Source organism: Gobius niger, assembly GCF_951799975.1.
Source record: "Gobius niger genome assembly, chromosome: 1".
NCBI classification, from domain to species: domain Eukaryota; kingdom Metazoa; phylum Chordata; class Actinopteri; order Gobiiformes; family Gobiidae; genus Gobius; species Gobius niger.
Window position 1 is genome coordinate 32,928,320 of NC_136852.1, and position 20,246 is coordinate 32,948,565.

Consider the following 20,246-nt stretch of genomic DNA (forward strand, 5'->3'; position numbering starts at 1 on the left):
GATGAAAATCTTTATTCATAGTGTAGGGCAATGTGTTGAGAACAAAATAACATAAGAATGATAAATGGAAATCAAATTCTCAGCCCCTGGAGGGTCAGTGTACTTTTGGGTATTTGGATTTTCTTTATTGGAATGAAAATAAAAAATGGAAAAACAAGTTGTTTTTCAATTTTGGTTTGCAAATCAAAAAACGAAACATGAAAAAACAGCAATTTTTCAAGTGAAAAAATGAAAAATGAAATTTTCATGTTTTCACTGTATATTTAATAAACAAAAAACAAATTAAGACGAAAACGAAAAACAACCCAATTTTCGTTTATGTAATCGGAAGTTGTCATATTTGTGCTCCAAGAGCGCTGAATATGAGCGCCTCTTATATGAAGGTGCTGTTTGTGCAAAAACATCCGCCTTGTGATTGTCGGCCTGCGCTGTATCGGCACATCTAGGCCATTCCTTTGGTTAGTGGCCAGCAGACACTATAGATACTAAAGTGCTGGAGAGACACGAAAAAATATGTTTGATCTAATCAGTTTTACGCACGACTACTGTCTCTCTATGATAATGTCCTTCAGTAGATCAGGCTCTTGACTAACCGTCAATGATCTAAACCAGTGTGGTCAACATCTCGCTTTAACTCGGCCCCCAATCAAAACTGCCCTTTGACTCGGGGCTCCGTGCGCTCTGCGGCGCACTTGGTAACTTTTACGCACAGCCTCTCTTTGAGTGGTTCTAGCCAGATGCGCGCGGCACATTCTGTGCACAAAGGCGTGTGCACAGAGTGTGTGCTCTGTCCATATTTTAGACTTGGCCTTACAGATTGATATTGATGGAGGTGTGGTGTTGTCCGGGCACCCTGTGTCGGTCCCTGTGGCTGCAGCCGAGGTGCCGCTCCCGATGCAGACGGCTCCTTGGATGGTGTTCCCTTACCTGGTTTATCTGCACCCAGCCTTATCTTAGCCTTTTGTCCATAGTCTCCACTGTTTTTCCTTGAGTGTGTATTGTGTGCTTGTGTGGTGTGTCTCTGGGGAGGTGGGTGGGGGGAGTGTGAATGCGACAATGTGTCTGTATTTTTGGAGGAGGTGGGTGTGAGAGAATGTTTTTAAATCTGTAAAGCACTTTGTGTTACATGACATGTATGAAAAGCGCTATACAAATAAAATTGATTTGATTTGATTGATGATATCTTGGCTGAATGTGGAGGTGCAGTGGTCCTTACTGGCGGAGGCTGGGATAGAAGAGCCAGACACAGACACAAGGTAAAGGAGACTCTCGTGAACGCCCGACCTGCTCCATTCCAAGGCCAATACTGTAGGTGTAGATAGGCAGACTTCAGTCTCACTGACAGCCTGCTATACCTGCTGCTGAAGGGAAGTTGACGCCCCTGCTCCCCACTAACTGCATCTGTTTTACAAGTGCCTCTAGTGCATCAAGACTCAGCATTGCCTTACGTGGCCAAGACTGCAAACAGGCTACGTACAAGGGTCATTTCTGCAGATAATGCAGCGGTCTGGAACCGTACTGGCACAGGGGTCGTTGTAAACTTTGAGGACAGAAACCAGGGCTGCAAGAAAGAACTCCAAATCACCAAATCTTTCTCTCTTTAATAAAACAGATGCACTGCCATATTTGAAGACGTGCGGCAACGCGTGTGCACGCCTTGCCAGTCTGCTTAGTGCACATCTGGGCTTTGCGTAAAAGTTACCAAGTGCGCCACAGAGCGCACGGAGCCCCGAGTCAAAGGGAGGTTTTGATTGGGCGCCGAGTTAAAGCGAGACGTTGACCACCCTGGTTTAGATCATTGACGGTTAGTCAGACTGATCTACTGAAGGACAGTATCGTAGAGAGACAGGTGTGCGTAAAACTGACTAGATCAATCCTATAGTTATCTAAAACATATTTTTCCTGTCTCTCCAGCACTTTTCATTAGACCTTTACTAACTTGAGATGAAAGTGAATGTGTTCCTCCCCTTGATTTGCTATTAGGCCATTGATGACAGAGAAAATCCTGTGCTTTTCGGTTCACACCAGTGCCCTACTGCGCACAAAGGAGACCCCAGACTCCGGCCTCATATAAAGATTTTTTTTATTGCCATCATTCCTGTTATAGTATCTATAGTGTCTGCTGGCCACTAACCAAAGGAATGGCCTAGATGTGCCGATACAGCGGCACACTTCGAGCCGCAGGCTGCCAATCACAAGGCGGATGTTTTTGCACAAACAGCACCCCCATATAAGAGGCGTTAATATTCAGCGCTCTTGGAGCACAAATATGTCAACTTCCGATTACATAAACGAAAATTGGGTTGTTTTTCGTTTTCGTCTTAATTGTTTTTTGTTTATTAAATATACAGCGAAAACATGAAAATCAGCTTCATTTTTTAAAAACAGCGTTTCATTCACTTGAAAAATGGCTGTTTTTTTCATGTTTCGTTTTTTGATTTGCAAACCAAAATTGAAAAACAACTTGTTTTTCCATTTTTTATTTTCATTCCAATAAAGAAAATCCAAATACCCAAAAGTACACTGACCCTGGAGGTCTGGATCCAAAATTATAGTCAAAATCAAAGTGACAAATCAGGTCACTGGTTGATCCAAATTCTGTAGAAATTCCTCCAAACGAGTCTGTATCATCCTCAGTCGTGTGTGTGGCCTCCACGTGCCTGAATGCACTCCCTACAACGCCTGGGCATGCTCCTGATGAGACCACGGATGTCCTCCTGAGGGATCTCCTCCCAGACCTGGATTAGAGCATCAGTCAGCTCCTGGACAGTCTGTGGTGCGACGTGGCGTTGATGGATGGACCGAGACATGATGTCCCAGATGTGCTCTATTGGATTTAAGTCTGGGGAACGGGCAGGCCAGTCCAGAACATCAATACCTTCATCATGCAGGACCTGCTGACACACTCTTGCCACATGTGGCCTGGCATTATCAGGCATCAGAAGGAACCCAGGGCCCACAGCACCAGCATATGGTCTTACAATAGGTCTGAGGATCTCATCCCGGTCCCCAATGCCAGTCAGGGAACCTCTGGCTCGCACATGGAGGGCTGTGCGGCCCTCCAATGAAATGCCTCCCCAGACCATCACTGACCCACCACCAAACCGGTCATGCTGGATGATGTTGCAGCAGCAGAACGTTCTCCAGGGCGTCTCCAGACTCTGTCACGTCTGTCACATGTGCTCAGGGTGAACCTGCTCTCATCCGTGAAGAGCACAGGGCACCATTGGCCAATCTGCCAATCGCTGTGTTCTCGGGCAAATGCCAATCGGGCTGCACGGTGTTGGGCAGTAAGCACCGGCCCAACGTGTGGACGTCGGGCCCTCATACCACCCTCATACCCCCCTCATACCCCCTCATACCACCCTCATACCCCCCTCATACCCCCCTCATGGAGTCGGTTTCTGACCGTTTGAGGACCAACATGCACAGTTGTGGCCCTCTGGAGGTCATTTTGTAGGGCTCGGGCAGTGCTTCTCCTGTTTCTCCGTGCACAAATGAGCAGATAGCGGTCCTGCTGCTGGGTTGTTGACCTCGGTCGGCCCCCCCCAGGTCTCCTGGTGTACTGGCCTGTCTCCTGGTGTCTCCTCCATGCTCTGGACACTGCGCTGGGAGACACAGCAAACCTTCTTGCCACAGCATGAATGGACGTGCCATTTTGGATGAGCATCACTCCCTGAGCAGCTTCTGTGGGTTGTAGATGCTCCTCATGATACCTCTAGTGGTGAGAACACTGGACAAATGCAAAAGTGTTCCAAAAATACGGTACAAAGGATGAAGACAGGGAAATGGTCTGTGGTCACCACCTGCAAAACCATTCCTCTTTTGGAGTGATCTTGCTAATTGCCTCTCATTTCCACCTGTTGTCTGTTTAATTTCCACAACACCAAGTGAAACTGATTCACAGTAAGCGTGGCTTCCTAACTGGACAGTCTGATATCCCAGAAATTTGACTGACTTGGAGTTACATTGTGTTTTTTGAGTGTGCCCTAAGTTTTTGTGAGCAGTGTATATATATTATATATATATATATATATTATTTATATATATATATATATATATATATATATATATATATATATATATATATATATATATATATATATATATATATTTTTTTTGTTTGTTTGTTTGTTTGTTTGTTTTTCAAGAATATTATTCTGGGAATGTTCTGTCTACAAAGAAAGTCCGTTTGTAAATGATTTGAATTTGAAATGTTATAACAAATTTCAGACACTTTTTCATGAATTGTCCAAACCTTGGGGTTTGTTCTCACTCATGTCATTACTTGGTATTGTTATTTACAGTTACACCTGGCAACAGTTCTAGTATTTGTTCAAAGGATCCAGTTTCAGTTCTGTGCTTCCCTCTGACTGGAACAAACTGCAGAATGAACTTATTAGAACAAAGCCGTAGTGGCTCAAAAAGGTGAATAAAAAGGAAGTTACCTGCAGGTGATGTTGTGACGCTTGGTGTATAATGTGGGTGAAGTGGCCAAGGTGAAGTTAGTGAAACCATGGAGTGAAGGATCACTGGTGAATTTGTAGTAGACTCTCGGCAAAAACGATGACGTGAAGGCGATGAGTAAGGCCTGCCATTGACAGCACAAAAAATACAGTGACATTTTTGAGATGGTGGATAGATCAGTGCAAAATCATATTCTCAAGAGATCAGAACTACAGAAGTCCAGGAAAAAAAGTCTAATTCTCGGAGCCGTGGTTATCATAGTTCAAATCTATTTAGAAATTTACAATTGAATAAACAATAATTCTTGATCTCACAAATCATTCTAAATAAATATGTAAATAAACATGTCATGCATAATGTAATTGTGGCTTACTGTATAAAACCAGTATAGACTTTAGTTTTGTTTTATAACTTAGTGAATTTCTGTATATGGAAATGACACTTTATGCGTGAAAGCTACTGTATTCAATTACACAACACATCCTGGACATATAAATCAACACTTTTCAAAGAAGGAACGACCAAATTCTATAGGATTATTCAAACGTGTAAAACACTGTTGCTGGTGTCTTTGAAAGTGCTTTACGTTGCCGATGACTGCGATGTAGCTGATGAGCTGCATGATCTGGAGCCATATCCCGATGTCCTGCGCCCGCCCAGCCACGGGCCTCCTGTACTCCGTCACAAACTTCTGCGCGTCCAAACGGATCTCCACCCAGTTGTTCACCAGGGCGAAGAACGGCGCCAGCGGACAGGCCGCCACGAACACGGTGATGAAGCCGAACTGCAGCACTGTGGACATTTGTGAAGAAAACAATCAAGATAATCCCAAGTGTTTGAAAGTGGACAAAGTAATAACGTAGCTGTGACATAAACATCTCGTTGAATAAAACCCCACACCAAGAGGGAAATGGACAGACCCATCTCAAGGTACTCGTCGAACAGGCCCTCGCAAACCAGCAGCTGGTAATCCCGTTCCCATGGAGACTCTTCCTGTTTCTTCTCCTCGTCATGATTCGCTTTCTCATGATTCCGCTTCTGCCACAAGGCCTTCAACTTCCTGACAAAAAGTGAGCTGGATTTAGCATAATCGGGCCATGAAAAGTTATTGCGATTCATTACCATTTGTTTGTGTTGTTGCTCAGAGCACTTCTTCTCCAAACCGACCTTTGCTCATTCAGGCCAAAATGTTCTACAGTGGGATGTAAAAGATTACGTATAGCATTTAGACAAGCCTCACACATTTTAGAGACAATATGCACAGGTTAAAATAGAACTTTTTGGCCTGAATGAGCAAAGGTTCGTTTGGAGAAGAAGGCACACGGAATTTAATGAAGTGAACATCTGTCCAGCTGTTAATCCTGGAGGTGGATCCATCCGCCTTTGGGCTTGTATTTCAGCCGGTAGCACAGGGAAAACCAAGAATAGATACATATAATTTCCAACGAATTCTGAAGGAAAACGTAGTACTATTTTTAGCTGAATTAAAAAAGCTAATGGCTTCTACAAATGGGTAATGATTGTAAACACAGCAGTCTGAGGAGCAGTCTGAAGGTATTGCCACGGCCTTCAGTCTCCTGACCTAAACATCACTGAAGATCTGTGGAAAAACTTCCAAAGAGCAGCGTGTGACAGACAGCCCAGAGATCTCTCAGTTCTGGAAGACTTTGTAAGGAAGAAATGGCTACAATCCCTTCAACTAGAACTAAAAGACTCGGCTCTTAGAAAAGTGTTCAAAGCTGTGATACTTGCCATATTTGGGGTCTACGAGGCATTATGTATGATGGGTGCCTAAAAGTTTGCCCTGGCTTTTTTTTTTTTTTACTATTTTTTACTATTTTGAAAATGTAAATGATGAAATTAAACCTGATTTTTGGGGAACCCACTGTAAGTGCATTTGCCTTTTCATCTTCTGGATGACCTTGGAGCGTAGGATGTACTCACGGTGTGACAAACTCCTGGACATTGTTGATGATCTGCTTTCCCACCATGATGACCAGCAGCTCCTGGGCCAGCTCTATCAGACAGCCCCCTGCACCACACTGGAACCCAAAATGAACACTGTACTCAATCACACTCGCATACTGTCCGTAAACGACATCGCAGAAGTCCTCAGAGGCTTCTGTAGGAGCTTCTATGCCAGCTGCTTTGGTTTTTGCATTTTATCATTTGAAATAATGTCAATTTAAGAATAAGATAGTAACCCTGAAAAAAACAGAGGCCTGGGCTGATAGTGGAGTTTGCCTGGAGTACAGACAACCGTTCAGTTTCATCGTACCGTGTGGAGCAGCTTCACGGCGTTGTGATGAATGCACTTTTAGTGCAGAGCGGCTCAGAACTATTCCAATAGGGAAGGGAAGGGAGTCTTATTTGTATAGCGCTTCTCATATGACAAGTCACACCAAAGCGCTTCACACATGAAAGGCTTACCACCATGATGGTGGCTGATGGTGGTAAGCTACATTTGCAGCCACAGTTTCCCCTGGGGTAGACTGACAGAAGCGAGGCTGCTCACATCTGCGCCAACGGTCCCTCCGACCACCACCAACCACCCACACATAGGCATTGGGTGAAGTGTCTTGCCCAAGGACACAATGATGGATTATAGGCTTTAATAATGTGGTGGATAGTAAGAAGAAGAAGAAGAAGAAGAAGAAGAAGAAGAAGAAGAAGAAGAAGAAGAAGAAGAAGAAGAAGAAGAAGAAGAAGAAGAAGAAGAAGAGACCAAATGGAACAGGATGACCTACATGAATGAGGTCATTTACTCATGTTGTCGATTTGCATAATGTGTGTTTATGTATATGTAACTAACTCCACACTGTGGAGTTAGTTACATATACATAAAGATATATATATACATACTGTGGAGTTAGTTATATATACATAAAGATATATATATACATACTGTGGAGTTAGTTACATATACATAAAGATATATATATTCATACTGTGGAGTTAGTTACATATACATAAAGATATATATATATACATACTGTGGAGTTAGCTACATATACATAAAGAGGGTGCATTAAACTCATCTGTTTACACAAGCACATTTAGTAGGGTTGGGGCGATACACTTTTGTCACGACCCGATACGTATCACGATACTCAGGGGCCAATCCGATATGTATTGTGATACAATAAGCAAATATGTTTATAATGGTTGTTATACTATAATACTTGTTATGGCTTCAAGCTGAGCTAAACCTTAGAGCGCTGACGAAGCCTTTTGGATGAGATCCGAAACGTTCGACACTTCAACTGCCGAGTACAGAAGATGACAACACCTGTACGACAGAGAGCCTACACCAGGGGTGCCCAAAGTGGGACCCGCGGGCCGAATATGGCCCGCCGAATCAATTCTGTTGGCTCGCCAGAGGGTGAACTACTTTTGCGCTGCGTGTGGTTAATACTAATTCTCTTCCATTCATCCTCAATGGTAAATTTGGATGCAGTACACTTTTTGGCCACCAGATGTCAAATTGGGGGCACTGTTTCACTCCTTTAGCAAAAGTTAAGGAAACACTGTTGTGGTGTCTTGGTGTTTATCACAGAGCGTTGTAGCATCAACTTTCCCAGTTTTCCAACTTTTATTGCAAAGGCTGTCGACATTAACAACGGTACATGTTAAAAATTGACTTGTAAAAGAATTTATGCTGAACTGACACTTTCAAAATGATCTAATGTGGCATTTTCTTTGAATGAATGAGGTAAAGTCACTGTAGGTACTGTAGATACAGGTGTTTTTTTTTTTTTACATTTTGCACTATATTGCTACAATTGTTGATTTTGTTGTACTAAAACCAGACTTTTGCCAGAGTTAACATTTGTTTTCTAATATAGCATGTTATTTGCGTAGATATAATGCAAACGCAAATGTATAGGCTATCGAAAAATTAAATAAAGTAACTATAATTATTTGCAGTTATATGTGTTTCACACTTGACATCGCCGTATTTGGCCCGCGACCCACAGGCACTTTTTCATTTTGGCCCTCGGAGACTAAACGTTTGGGCACCCCTGGCCTACACAGACAGTATGTTAATAACAATATATTGTGTATACCTGTGTCCAAAGTTTATAAACCAAATGCCATTTGACAATTATTGAAGTGTCAAGATTGAAAAGCATTGATATATGATACTCTATATGATACAATTATTTACTCTGACTATGACTGCACTGCCCTTTTACATGTACTGTGTGCTGTTGTTGACCATGAGTAACAAGAAAGGAGCCTAAAAAATAAAGTGTCTCATTATTATTGGCATCAGCTTCTGTTGTAGCACTTTGAGGTTTCGCTGAAATGTAAAGTGCAATATAAATAAAATTTATTATTATTATTATTATAGTACCTGTAGCAGTAGCAATGTCTAGTCCAGGGAGACAGGCGAGGCAAACAACAAAACTACCAATTATGCTTAATTTTCCAACTAAAGGTACTCACATCTTCGTTGCGGACGCCAAACAGAGTGTTGTAGTCTCCCGGGACGCCGACAAACCTGGAGTGAGATATGAGCCTGAGACCGGGATTACGTACACCATGGAAGAACCTGGGTCTAAAACAGGTGAGAGGGCGGAGGCTGTCGGAGGCAGTCCATACCTGCCCTTGAAGAAGGCGATGTAGACCGGGGACGAGTAGAAGTTGACGAACTGGAAGATGAAGACTTTGAGGATGAACATGTCTTCGTACTGACTCTGAGTCCGGTGCATCTCTGAAACAGGGACACGGCGCCATGTTATTATATGTAGCTTTTTTCTATTGTTTTGCATGCTGAGACCAGACTGACCCCAGCGCGTGAGGACCTGGGCCAACAAGGTGTAGACTTTGGACAGGATCATGATCACCAGCAGATTCAGGACTGAACCGGAGAGACTGGCGATTCTCTGGGCCTTCGGACACACAAAACAGTGTCATGTCTGCATGGTGACTGGAGCACGGATGGAGACTTCTGTTATTCATGTGGAAGTTGTTATGTAGAAGTCTGATCTAAATAAATACAATGACCAAACAGAAGTGGCCTCCAAGATATTTTGAGTTACAAACCCAGCAATTGCTGAAATATTTTAAATTCCTTAAAAAACAAGACCCATTATTCAAAGTTCAAAGTGAGTGATGAACATGTTTACCACTGCCTGCCTGGGCTATTTTAGTTGCTGCTCGTTTGCTGACTAGAACAAAACAACACCAACAGTCCAGGCATCGTTGCACTGCCCTCCAGACCCTCACAGAATCCATTTGAAACAATTGCTCATTGTTTTTATGCGTTTAAATGGTCTGGCTCCTCTCAGCTGACATTACCAGGACAAATCGAGAAGAGCAGAGGGGACCAAGCCTTCCCTGTGGCCGGCCCCTGGCTCTGGAACAGTTTGCCTCTGCACATCAGAGTAGGACCATTAAACGGTGCCTACTTAGTACCAACCAATGTGCTAATGTTCAGTACTTTTTCTCTCCAAACGTCAATAAATGATCCGCAGTGAGTCTAAAAAAGCAACCTTAACTCAAGACCAGCTTCAGCGCAAATGCAGAAGCGAAGCAAAGCCATAATTTACTAACACTTTAGTCATTTTCAGAGATGGCAGAGCCGCGGTCTGAGCCAGGACTAAACCTGGACTTACAGAAAACTGGTTAAATAACAGGACAAAACTAGGACTGAATAAGAAGCTAGAGCTCTTAGACACAGAGAAAAGCAGTGACAACACGGTAGTGACAACACGGAAGTGACAACACGGTAGTGACAACAAGAAACACATTGGCTATTTAGCTTTAGCGAAAGCCCCGCAGAGCCTGAAGTTACTGCTGTTGTTTACTCGACTCCATGCTGCACCAAATGGCAGCACGGATCAAATATTGTTTGTGGATGAAGTGAGCGCTCACTCTTCCTTAGCCATGTTTGGAACAGTTATTGTACATTTTTAGTGACAGAGTGAGCGCTCTCAAGGGAGGCTCTCGACTGACGAAAATAAAAATCAGCCCTCCAGCCTAAAAACGTGCCAACTCCTGTTGTAGGGACACATATCAGGCAGAGGCGGGTCGTACTCAGTTACATTTATTCAAGCACAAGTACTTGAGTAACTTTTTGGAGAAACTGTACTTATTAGAGTAGTTATATCATCCATCATCCAAGTATCTTTACTCTAATTGAGTAATTTTGTTTTGAACTTGTGCCACTGTGAGTAAATGTTTAAAATTCCAATAGCTTTATGTATGTTTTTTGGAAATACTTGCATTTTCACTTAATTAGTGTTGTTTCTCAGCATTTATGTTATGACTGAAACCTAAATCAGACTTTTACGCTCAAACAGTTACTCACAGTCCTCAACTAACATTTTCTCCAAGTAGTTTTTTTTGTAACTTTTACTACTATTTATTTGGTTCACTGCTTTTTACTTGTACTAGTAATGTTACACTTACTCGTACTCACTGTGTTCGAGCAGTAGCCAAAAGTGAACTTGGTTGAGACTCACAGAGTTGGAGATCAGACCGGTGGTAGATTTGTAGATGATGGCGGTGACGATGGATCGGTACAGGATGATGGCTGTGAGGAAAATCAGCACCACAGCGATCTGCCAACACAACATGTAGAGTCTACAAATGTTGCCATGCGCCTAAAGCCCATCTGTGCACTCCGCTGATCCTCACCATGATGAGGAGGGCCGAACAGCCCGTCAGTGTGCGGTTCAGGCGCTTGGTCTGGGGGAAATACGGCTCCTCAGCCCCGGTCACTGGGTTCCTGGTGGTCATCGGAGCCATGGCGGTGAACTCGGGACGGGGACGCTCCTTTTGGACACAATCCAAACCCCAAAGTGTAAAGCACAAACAGCATACCAACGAAGCTTTATCTACTGGAGGCTGACAGGAGTTACCTCGGTGTCCTGGAAGCTGGAGCAGTCCCAGCGGTGGGACAGGGCGGAGCTGGTCCTCTTCCAGTACTCTAGGAAGGTAACCGCCCAGAGAGACAGGAAGACTGACAGGAAGACTGTCCCCCCATTGTCAAACAGAAGACCTGTCTGTCAACAAACACATGACGGGTTGGACTGCTGTGCTTATCTCCCAGGAGAGAGTTGCAGAGACGTTGAGGAGACTGCCATGACTGGCAGCCTCCACCACGTCTCCACAGGTCGGATTGATTGCGCACATACAAGCAGCCTATCTCACTGGCCTGGAGACTTGTTGGAGACTATGGTAGCCGTAGTCATGGAGATGTCACTGAGACGTTCCCTGGAGATAAGGCGAGGCAGTCTCTGTGAAAACAAAAGGTTAGAGTTCAACGGAGTCTGTATGGTCTCTACATGGTCTCTGAGAGGTCTAAAGCAGCTGTGGCAATATTGCAAACACTATGTACTGTACTCAAGCAATGAGACGTTTCTGTGACATCCCTGTCGGAGACCTCTCGGAGATCATGCAGAGACCACAGTGAGACAGTGAGTCTCCATGCAGTCTCCGCTGAAATCAAACCGGTTCGTTGTCACTGAGACCAAGACTTGCCTTATCTCCAGGGGATGTCTTGGAGACATCTCCGTGACCGGCAGCAACTCAAGTCTCCAACTAGTCTCCAGGCCGGTGAAGTAGGCCCTTCAGTCAGCATAACATGGCTATCAGAGACTATGGACATGTGGGAGAGCACAGACTGACAGTAAAGCCAGGGGCAGGGGTAAGCAGGTCTTCAAAGGCCGGTACCTTGTAGGTGAAGCAGATGCTGGAGTAGTTCCAGTATGGGCAGACGTTGCACAGAGGACACATGACAAAGGTGCCTTCGCTGTCGCACACCTCCCTCCTTCAAAACACAAACACATCAAAACACAGTGGAAAGACGACACAACGGGCCGACTCTGCAGAGGGACGTACGCGGGCACGTCTGTCACCATGAACCAGATGCCGATGAGGAACACCAGCACCCCCATGACGGCGGCAGGGAGCAGCCAACCGGTGTAGAATCCTGAGGAACAGAACGGTCACCCATGTGTTTGAAAAAACTCTAGATTCTACAGAGCAGTTGAGGATGAGCTTCTGAATTAGTGACCAGAGGGATGAAGCTAGCATTGCCTTCTTACATACAAAAGGCAAAAAAATCTGGTTGAAGGTGTTTGGGTTGTTGAGCTGCATAAGCAGAACCTCTCGCAGTGCGCCATCGCTGCTGAGGTGGGACGCAGTAACAGTCATTTTGAGTGTCTGTTCTGAGCCGGAGGATCTGATTGGATCTGTTACTGGAGCCGACTGCAGCCCAATAACCATCAGAGGCATCTGCAACTGAAGGGCTTCAAAAACAAAACACTCTCCAAAGGCCTCGTCTCCTTGAGCACCTCAGAACTGTCCGTTTGGACTTTGCAGAGAGCAGCAAACATGGGACATTGAAAGGTGGAAGAAAGTTTGATTCTCTGATGATAAAAATGTGACCTTGATGTTCCTGATGGTTTCCAACGTTACTGGCATCACAGGCAGATATTTCAATCAATCAATCAATCAATCAATCAATCAATCAATCAATCAATCAATCAATCAATCAATCAATCAATCAATCAATCAATCAATCAATCAATCAATCAATCAATCAATCAATCAATCAATCAATCAATCAATCAATCAATATTTATAAAGATATAACACACAGATTTAAAAACATTCTCTCACACCCACGTCCTCCCACAGATACACATTGTTGCATTCACACTCTCCCCACCACCTCCCCAGAGACACACCACACAAGTATACCACACACACTCAAGGTAGAACAATGGACGCAGTGGACATAAGGCTGGGTACAGATAAACCTGGTAAGTCCTTCAGACTGAGGCCCTCATCTGTGGGAACCACTGGTTATTGGGCAGCAGTCGGCTCCAGTAATGGCCTTAATGTGGGTCGAGAATCGTCCAGTGTATTCACAGACAGCCACTCAGATCCTCCGACTTAGCACTGGTGACATTTTTTTAGTCTTGACTTTTTTTGTTCCATAACCCTCAGGATAGATACAGACGGCATCTCTGGAATCGCTCATATATGGTCATTTTTGAAAACAGGTAAGGGGGAAAACAATTTTGAAAATGTTTTCTCTAATTATTCAAAAACTACTTTAACAAATGCTGAAATATGAATATAGTTTCTACTAAATAATGATACAAAGACATGGGGAGGAGCAAAGTGGTTCAACAGCCCATAAATATATGAATAACGGAGAATGCTAACTTGATGCTACATGTTAGCATCGGGCTAATGCTAGCGGTTAGCTAGCGCTTGCTGCAACTGCCGTTTTTTCACTTCTACTGCACAATCTGCTGTGAGAAAATATCCATATGAGCCCGATTTACACTTGACTTTATTTGTATGTGATAAATAAGTTGATATTCCACCAGAAAATGGCAAAAAAGAGTGGAAAATTGTGTTTCTCTAAAGATTCTATTTTCCCCCTTGGCGAAGCCACACCCCCTTCTATGACGAGATGCCGTCTGTATCTATGTGACTGTTTTACTGTGTCCCGCCTCAGCGAGAGGCCCTTCTGGAGCTCAACAACCCAAACCAAAAACGAGAATATTTTTTGCCTTTGCCATCAGGACCTTACGACAGTGTGAATGCCTGACAGAAAATGACATTGAAAGCACATTTTTCATCTTAAACCTTTGATCAGCTGTGAATCAGATTTAGCTTAATTGTTGTTTTCAATAAAGGTTCATTCAATTGTTTTTTGTCTCACTCCCATATGTTCTTGTAGCATATTGAAGTTTTAAGATTCAACCATGGAAAATGTTTTTTTAAATGTTTTTTTTTGCCTGTTTTGAACTGTTGTTGACTTTGTTCAGGACTGTATGTTCTTAGAGGTGTGGTCTTTCCTGTGTTAGTTTAGCTTTAGCTGTTTGTCTTTTGGCGTCCCTTGTAAATATTGATCTTTTGTCGAAAACAAAACTGGAGTGGTGTTTATTCTTCCAGTTAATGGAATAATCTTCTTTACTTCTTCTTTTATTTCTTTTCTTCTTCTACTGTTGACGCTCTGCACTTCCTGAGTTCAATGAGCAAATAACGCTACATTGGATTCATTGTGAGCAGTTCCGTGCCTGAAGTGCGTTCGTGCAGCAAACCCTTCCCACGCTCCCACGATCAAGGTGAGTTTGTTATTACTAAGTCGTTCCCGCTGATGCCTGCGGGGGGAGCTCCAGGCAAAGTCCTCACCAGTCCTGGCCTCTGTACTTAGAGCCACTGTCTAATCCTTATATAGATGTTAAAGAGGGGGTATTATGCTTTTTTCAGCCACATAGCACCAGTCTATAGCACACTACAATGATGACGAAACCTTCTGTTGGTCTGTCAATGCAGTAAATTAGAATAACTGCCTTGTATAAAATTACTCTTTCAAAATGGCGGTAGCAAATGACTTGAAATAGGCCTCTGTCTCTTTAAGAACCTCTGACCCTTTCCGACACGCCCCCTCCACACGCTGTCTGTGGCATCACAAAAACACTGCGCTCGTTCTCTGCGTACAGTATTGAAACTACGATCGGTGCATTTCAATTTTTATTGTTGGAAAGGAGCTACTGTTTATCACTTTGTGAACAATGGCCACACAGGATATTTTTTGGAGACGAACCTTGACGCTTGGAAGGGGCTCTTGCCTGAAAAATAACTGCTGTTTGGAGGCTTCTCTTTGCATCTGCCATGCCCTATGGATCTCTAACTATACCCCCATGGACGACACCAGGATCTGCAGGAGCCCATACGATTCAAAAGACGGACATTATCTGTGCAGGTGGACAGTGGTTTTTCGAGGTTACCCGTTAGCTTGTTATAATCGACTACAGCTCATTGTTGATGAAAAGTCTGCAATAAACCACAAATGTGTAAATCCAGGCTCATTGTGTGATCATCGTAAAGGCTGCCTCGAGTAGTTGCTGCTTTGTTGACGTTATTTGTGCATAATATGCTGCCTGTTTTCAATGAATGTTGTGAAGGTGAAGGTTGTTAGCTTGTCGCGGCTAATAGTGCCTTAGCTCCGGGAGAAACCACTCGGCTACGACTCACTGTAGATGAAATGTGAGCAATAAACTACAAAATCAACAAGCCAGGCTCCGTGTGTGATCATCATAAAGGCTGCTTCAAGCGGTTGCCTGTTTTAGTGACGTTTTCAATGCATAATATGCTGCTTGTATTCAGTGAATTTTCCCGTTAGCTTGTCGCGGCTAGCTTGTTAGCTCCGGGAGAAAGCCACTCGGCTATGACCCATTGTAGATGAAATGTGAGCAATAAACTTCCAAATCAACAAGCCAGGCTCCGTGTGTGATCATTGTTAAACGGTTCTTTATGTGTGTGGTGGTTTTATTGACTTTATGTGTGCATATTTCTCGTTTTCACGTGATGACTCGAGGTTTAGCTTAGCATTAGCTTTCTCCGGAGGCTCTGTGCATCATCAAGGCCCAGCGCAGAACCAGACACTGAAATAAGTGTTCTTGTCACCGGTTTTAATCCTGGGTGTTTCGGTAACAGAAACACTGATGTGTGTCTTTGTAAAAGTCTGCTGTGGCTCCGGTTCACAACACATGAAGCTAATCCTCCATGATGACTCTGACTGTTTACATCTTAGGGCTACACACTGCGGGGAGGGGGTTCTGCTGAGGGGCAGTGGTTGGTTACTCGGCTGGTGACGAAAGGTCGGAGGCCTATCCTGGAGGTCGAGGCGTTTCCTGAAGGAATCAGGCGTTTTATCCCTAAAACATCAGAGTTTTTACAGATTACTCGAAAATACGTGAATGTGCCCAGGCAACACTTCAGGCATGGTTTTAATGAGGGAATGACATAATAACATGATGTAAAGCATGAAAAAGTCGATTTTGCATAATACCCCCCCTTTAATTGTGTTTCCGCCTGCAACAACTCTGAGGGTAGTGTGAGCCCTGCAGGACCATGGAGGATCACCCTAACCCTTTATACGGGTAAATATGGTTGAGCCTCATATTGTAGACCAGAAAAACAACTCAGGTGCAAATAAGTAAACAATTTAGAGAAAGGGGGAAAACTCAGTTTCTTCATTTCAACGTGGGTGGGTCATCGCATGCTGTGGAATGACTAACAAAAGCTTTGAGTGAGTTGGGGCTGCTATGGCCTGCTTGCTTGAAAGGTTTTGCCATTTCACAAAAACATTCTTAACCACCAAATATGGTCACCTCTCCTCTGACATCAAACACATATTCCCCAAAAAAAACCTGGGATATACTCCAGAGTGACCCTTCACACTACCAGCCTTCCAGGAGGCCGGGCCCCCAATTTTACTGATTTGCACCTGAGTTGTTTTTTCTCTGTTTTTTCTGATGTCCACTTGAAAATGTGATATTGATTCTGTTCCACTCTGTATCAGGCTTTTGTCCAGTGCCTTGTTCAGTCTGGTGTGTTGTTGTCAGTGCTCACCTCCTCCTGTGCAGATTGAACTTTATACCATGAACTGTTTTTATCCGTTACAAATATGTATTGGTCCAATCTCCTTATGGGAGTTTGATGCTTGCACTGCCGTCTGCAGTTATGACTGTTCTTTGTAAATAATTTTTGCCTTATCACGTGATCATGATCATGTGAGCGCCCTAATTTTAAATGGGGCTCAAACCTGTGTTGTCCCCTTACCCTGATGAAGACACTCACACACTCTGTTTTGCTATATCCAGAGTGCCTCGGCTCCATCTCCTCCTCTTAAACATTGTTGAATGTTCATTAAAGCAAATGTGTCGCTATCTGTCATAAATGCTACTAATTCTTTTGTGTAGAGTGAATCATTGTTGAATCCAGGCCCTTGGGCATTGTAAAAACAACTTAATAACATTGATAATACGAAGCAAAAACATTTTTCAAAGCCGTCTGTGTTTACATTGTTTACTTCAGTGGTTCTCAACTGGTGTGGCGTCAGGACCCACCATCAACGCACCGCAACAACCCCCCAATACTATACATTTCAACTTTTACTGAAAATATTTTGGATTTTGGCTTTTTTTTTGTTATTAAATGTAAGTATCTAATAGCAATATCCAGTGCAAAGTTCATTGAAGCATTGATTATAAATTCTTCTGTTACCGAGCCAGGCGAAGTACAGCGCGATCTTCTCCCCGAAGTACTCGCGGATGTGGTCCAGGGGTTGGTACTTCCTCCAGCACCCCCAGGCTGCCCAGTGAGAGAGGAGCACCTGCCGCAGGGTGGGGCCCTCGGCGGGGGTCCCAGAGGCGGACTCCACACTTCCCTGGAGGCATAAGGACAAGGGAGAATGAATAAGGATATGCTTTATTTTGCCAGTGGGATGAGATGGTTCGGACCTGGTGCAGGGGGAAGGCAGCGGTGAAGACGTTGTCGTTGATGAGTCGTTCGATTCCCACCTCGCCCATCCTCACAGAGCCGTAGGCCGTCCGGGACAGGATCTCGTACAGCTGCGCACAGGAGCACACAGGAACACGTGCACAAAAAGACTTCACACTTTGAGTGATCCAAGGGAGCAGACACCTACCACTTGATGGCGCTGTGTGGGCTTGAAGAAGCTGTCCCTGTCGTGGCTGCCCAGGAACCTGACTCAAACACACACACAGACATTTGATTGATTTCATATTTTCCAAACTTAAACAGACACGTTCGCAGTACCTGTCCAGCTTGTTGGCTCTGAACTGGCAGGTGTAGTAGTCAAGGGGAGTGAGTGGGACTTCATGACTGAGGAGGTTTGGGATGGACAGCCTCCTGAGGACCCTCTCAGACCAGTTCAAGTGCTCTGCATTCACTACCTGCCACACAAGGCGCAACCTTTTTAAGTCCAAACTGGAATTGTCAAAGATTCTGGATGATGCAAAGTCCATTCAATTGTTACAGCGGTACATTTCCTGATTTGGACTCCCGGGAGTTTTGAGAATAACCAATGACCAGTCAGAGGGCTGTTAGAGTCCCACGAGATGGGAGGTGACAGATACCAGTGCAGCGAACATACTGGAAAAAGTCAAGACTGGACCTAGGGATGGATATCGTTAAAATACCGAAAAGCTCTGGTCGAGGGTGGTATCGAAAAAAAAAAAAAAATTTGGTGCCAACTTTTGGTTTTCTTTCTCTCCAGACGTGAATATACGACCTGCAGCAACATGAACATGTGCGCAGATAATGAGCAACTTCAGCACAAATGGAGCAAAGCAAAGCTAGAACGAAATAAACTTTTGTAATATAGTCCATGGGCCAAACCCCAAAATCTGGCATATCGGTACCGAAAAGGTGGCAAAGGCTATCATTGATTTTTAAGTAGGTCCATGTCTGAGGTTTATATTTTTGTATGATAGCCTTTTCAGAGTTACAGCTTTATCATAGTTTTCAGCTGTTGAAGTGAACCACCCCCTTGTCAAAAAAGTCGCTTTTGACACTGGTCCATATTTTGGTTTAGGCCATTTCCAGCCCATTAGATACTGATTTACACATTGTTTTTGGTATCATTGTAAAGAAGACATTTTCATGTTTCATTTGAGCCCAAATGTACTACTCTGTGACTATTACCGTGGTAACCAAAGCTCCTCAAACACAAACCTGAGGAAGTTTTTTCACCATTTTCACAAAAACAGTTTTACTATGTTTAACGCTGTTTCTTCAAAGAACATCACAGAGACAAATGTTTGATATTGGGGAACTCTCTAGACTCTGAGGATTCAGGAAATGTATAACATGTCAGTACTTTCTCAACTTAAGGCCTCACTGTGAGCCACGAAGTAAAAGAATGTCCACCTCACATGAGCCTCTCCCATTGAAATAAGCCTATATCTGTCATTCTGAGGTTGGAACAGTTGGTGAGACTTTCTGTCCAGGACAGGCCAATGCAACTTGAACATACATTTATAAAAATTACAATTATTCTGTATAATACACTGCTAACAAAAACTTAGGGCACACTCAAAAAACACATCCTAGATGTCAATCAATTCAATTTTTTGGATGAAAATCTTTATTCATAGTGTAGGGCAATGTGTTGAGAAAAAAATAACATAAGAATGATAAATGGAAATCAAATTCTCAGCCCCTGGAGGTCTGGATCCAAAATTATAGTCAAAATCAAAGTGACAAATCAGGTCACTGGTTGATCCAAATTCCTCCAAACGAGTCTGTATCATCCTCAGTCGTGTGTGTGGCCTCCACGTGCCTGAATGCACTCCCTACAACGCCTGGGCATGCTCCTGATGAGACCACGGATGTCCTCCTGAGGGATCTCCTCCCAGACCTGGATTAGAGCATCAGTCAGCTCCTGGACAGTCTGTGGTGCGACGTGGCATTGATGGTCTTACAATAGGTCTGAAGATCTCATCCCGGTCCCCAATGCCAGTCAGGGAACCTCTGGCTCGCACATGGAGGGCTGTGCGGCCCTCCAATGAAATGCCTCCCCAGACCTTCACTGACCCACCACCAAACCGGTCATGCTGATGATGTTGCAGCAGCAGAACGTTCTCCAGGGCGTCTCCAGACTCTGTCACGTCTGTCACATGTGCTCAGGGTGAACCTGCTCTCATCCGTGAAGAGCACAGGGCACCATTGGCCAATCTGCCAATCGCTGTGTTCTCGGGCAAATGCCAATCGGGCTGCACGGTGTTGGGCAGTAAGCACCGGCCCAACGCCCTCATAACACCCTCATGGAGTCGGTTTCTGACCGTTTGAGGACCAACATGCACATTTGTGGCCCTCTGGAGGTCATTTTGTAGGGCTCGGGCAGTGCTTCTCCTGTTTCTCCGTGCACAGATGAGCAGATAGTGGCCCTGCTGCTGGGTTGTTGACCTCGGTCGGCCCCCCCAGGTCTCCTGGTG

General features: G+C 44.1%; 1 protein-coding gene across 1 annotated transcript in view; it reads right to left on the minus strand.

Annotated features, from left to right (window-relative positions):
- The window catches only part of ano7 (anoctamin 7), a gene marked incomplete at both ends in the record, with an annotated part of 38,492 nt that overhangs the window by 1,710 nt on the left and 16,536 nt on the right, over positions 1-20,246 (minus strand). Inside the window, 16 exons of the mRNA XM_079569671.1 lie at positions 4,449-4,591; positions 5,054-5,259; positions 5,388-5,527; positions 6,412-6,509; positions 8,917-8,971; positions 9,073-9,184; positions 9,260-9,362; positions 10,938-11,036; positions 11,113-11,250; positions 11,337-11,480; positions 12,151-12,247; positions 12,319-12,409; positions 17,512-17,674; positions 17,748-17,858; positions 17,936-17,993; positions 18,067-18,203. Coding sequence (XP_079425797.1) covers positions 4,449-4,591; positions 5,054-5,259; positions 5,388-5,527; positions 6,412-6,509; positions 8,917-8,971; positions 9,073-9,184; positions 9,260-9,362; positions 10,938-11,036; positions 11,113-11,250; positions 11,337-11,480; positions 12,151-12,247; positions 12,319-12,409; positions 17,512-17,674; positions 17,748-17,858; positions 17,936-17,993; positions 18,067-18,203 — 1,895 coding nt within the window. The remainder of the gene's footprint in view (positions 1-4,448; positions 4,592-5,053; positions 5,260-5,387; positions 5,528-6,411; positions 6,510-8,916; positions 8,972-9,072; positions 9,185-9,259; positions 9,363-10,937; positions 11,037-11,112; positions 11,251-11,336; positions 11,481-12,150; positions 12,248-12,318; positions 12,410-17,511; positions 17,675-17,747; positions 17,859-17,935; positions 17,994-18,066; positions 18,204-20,246) is intronic.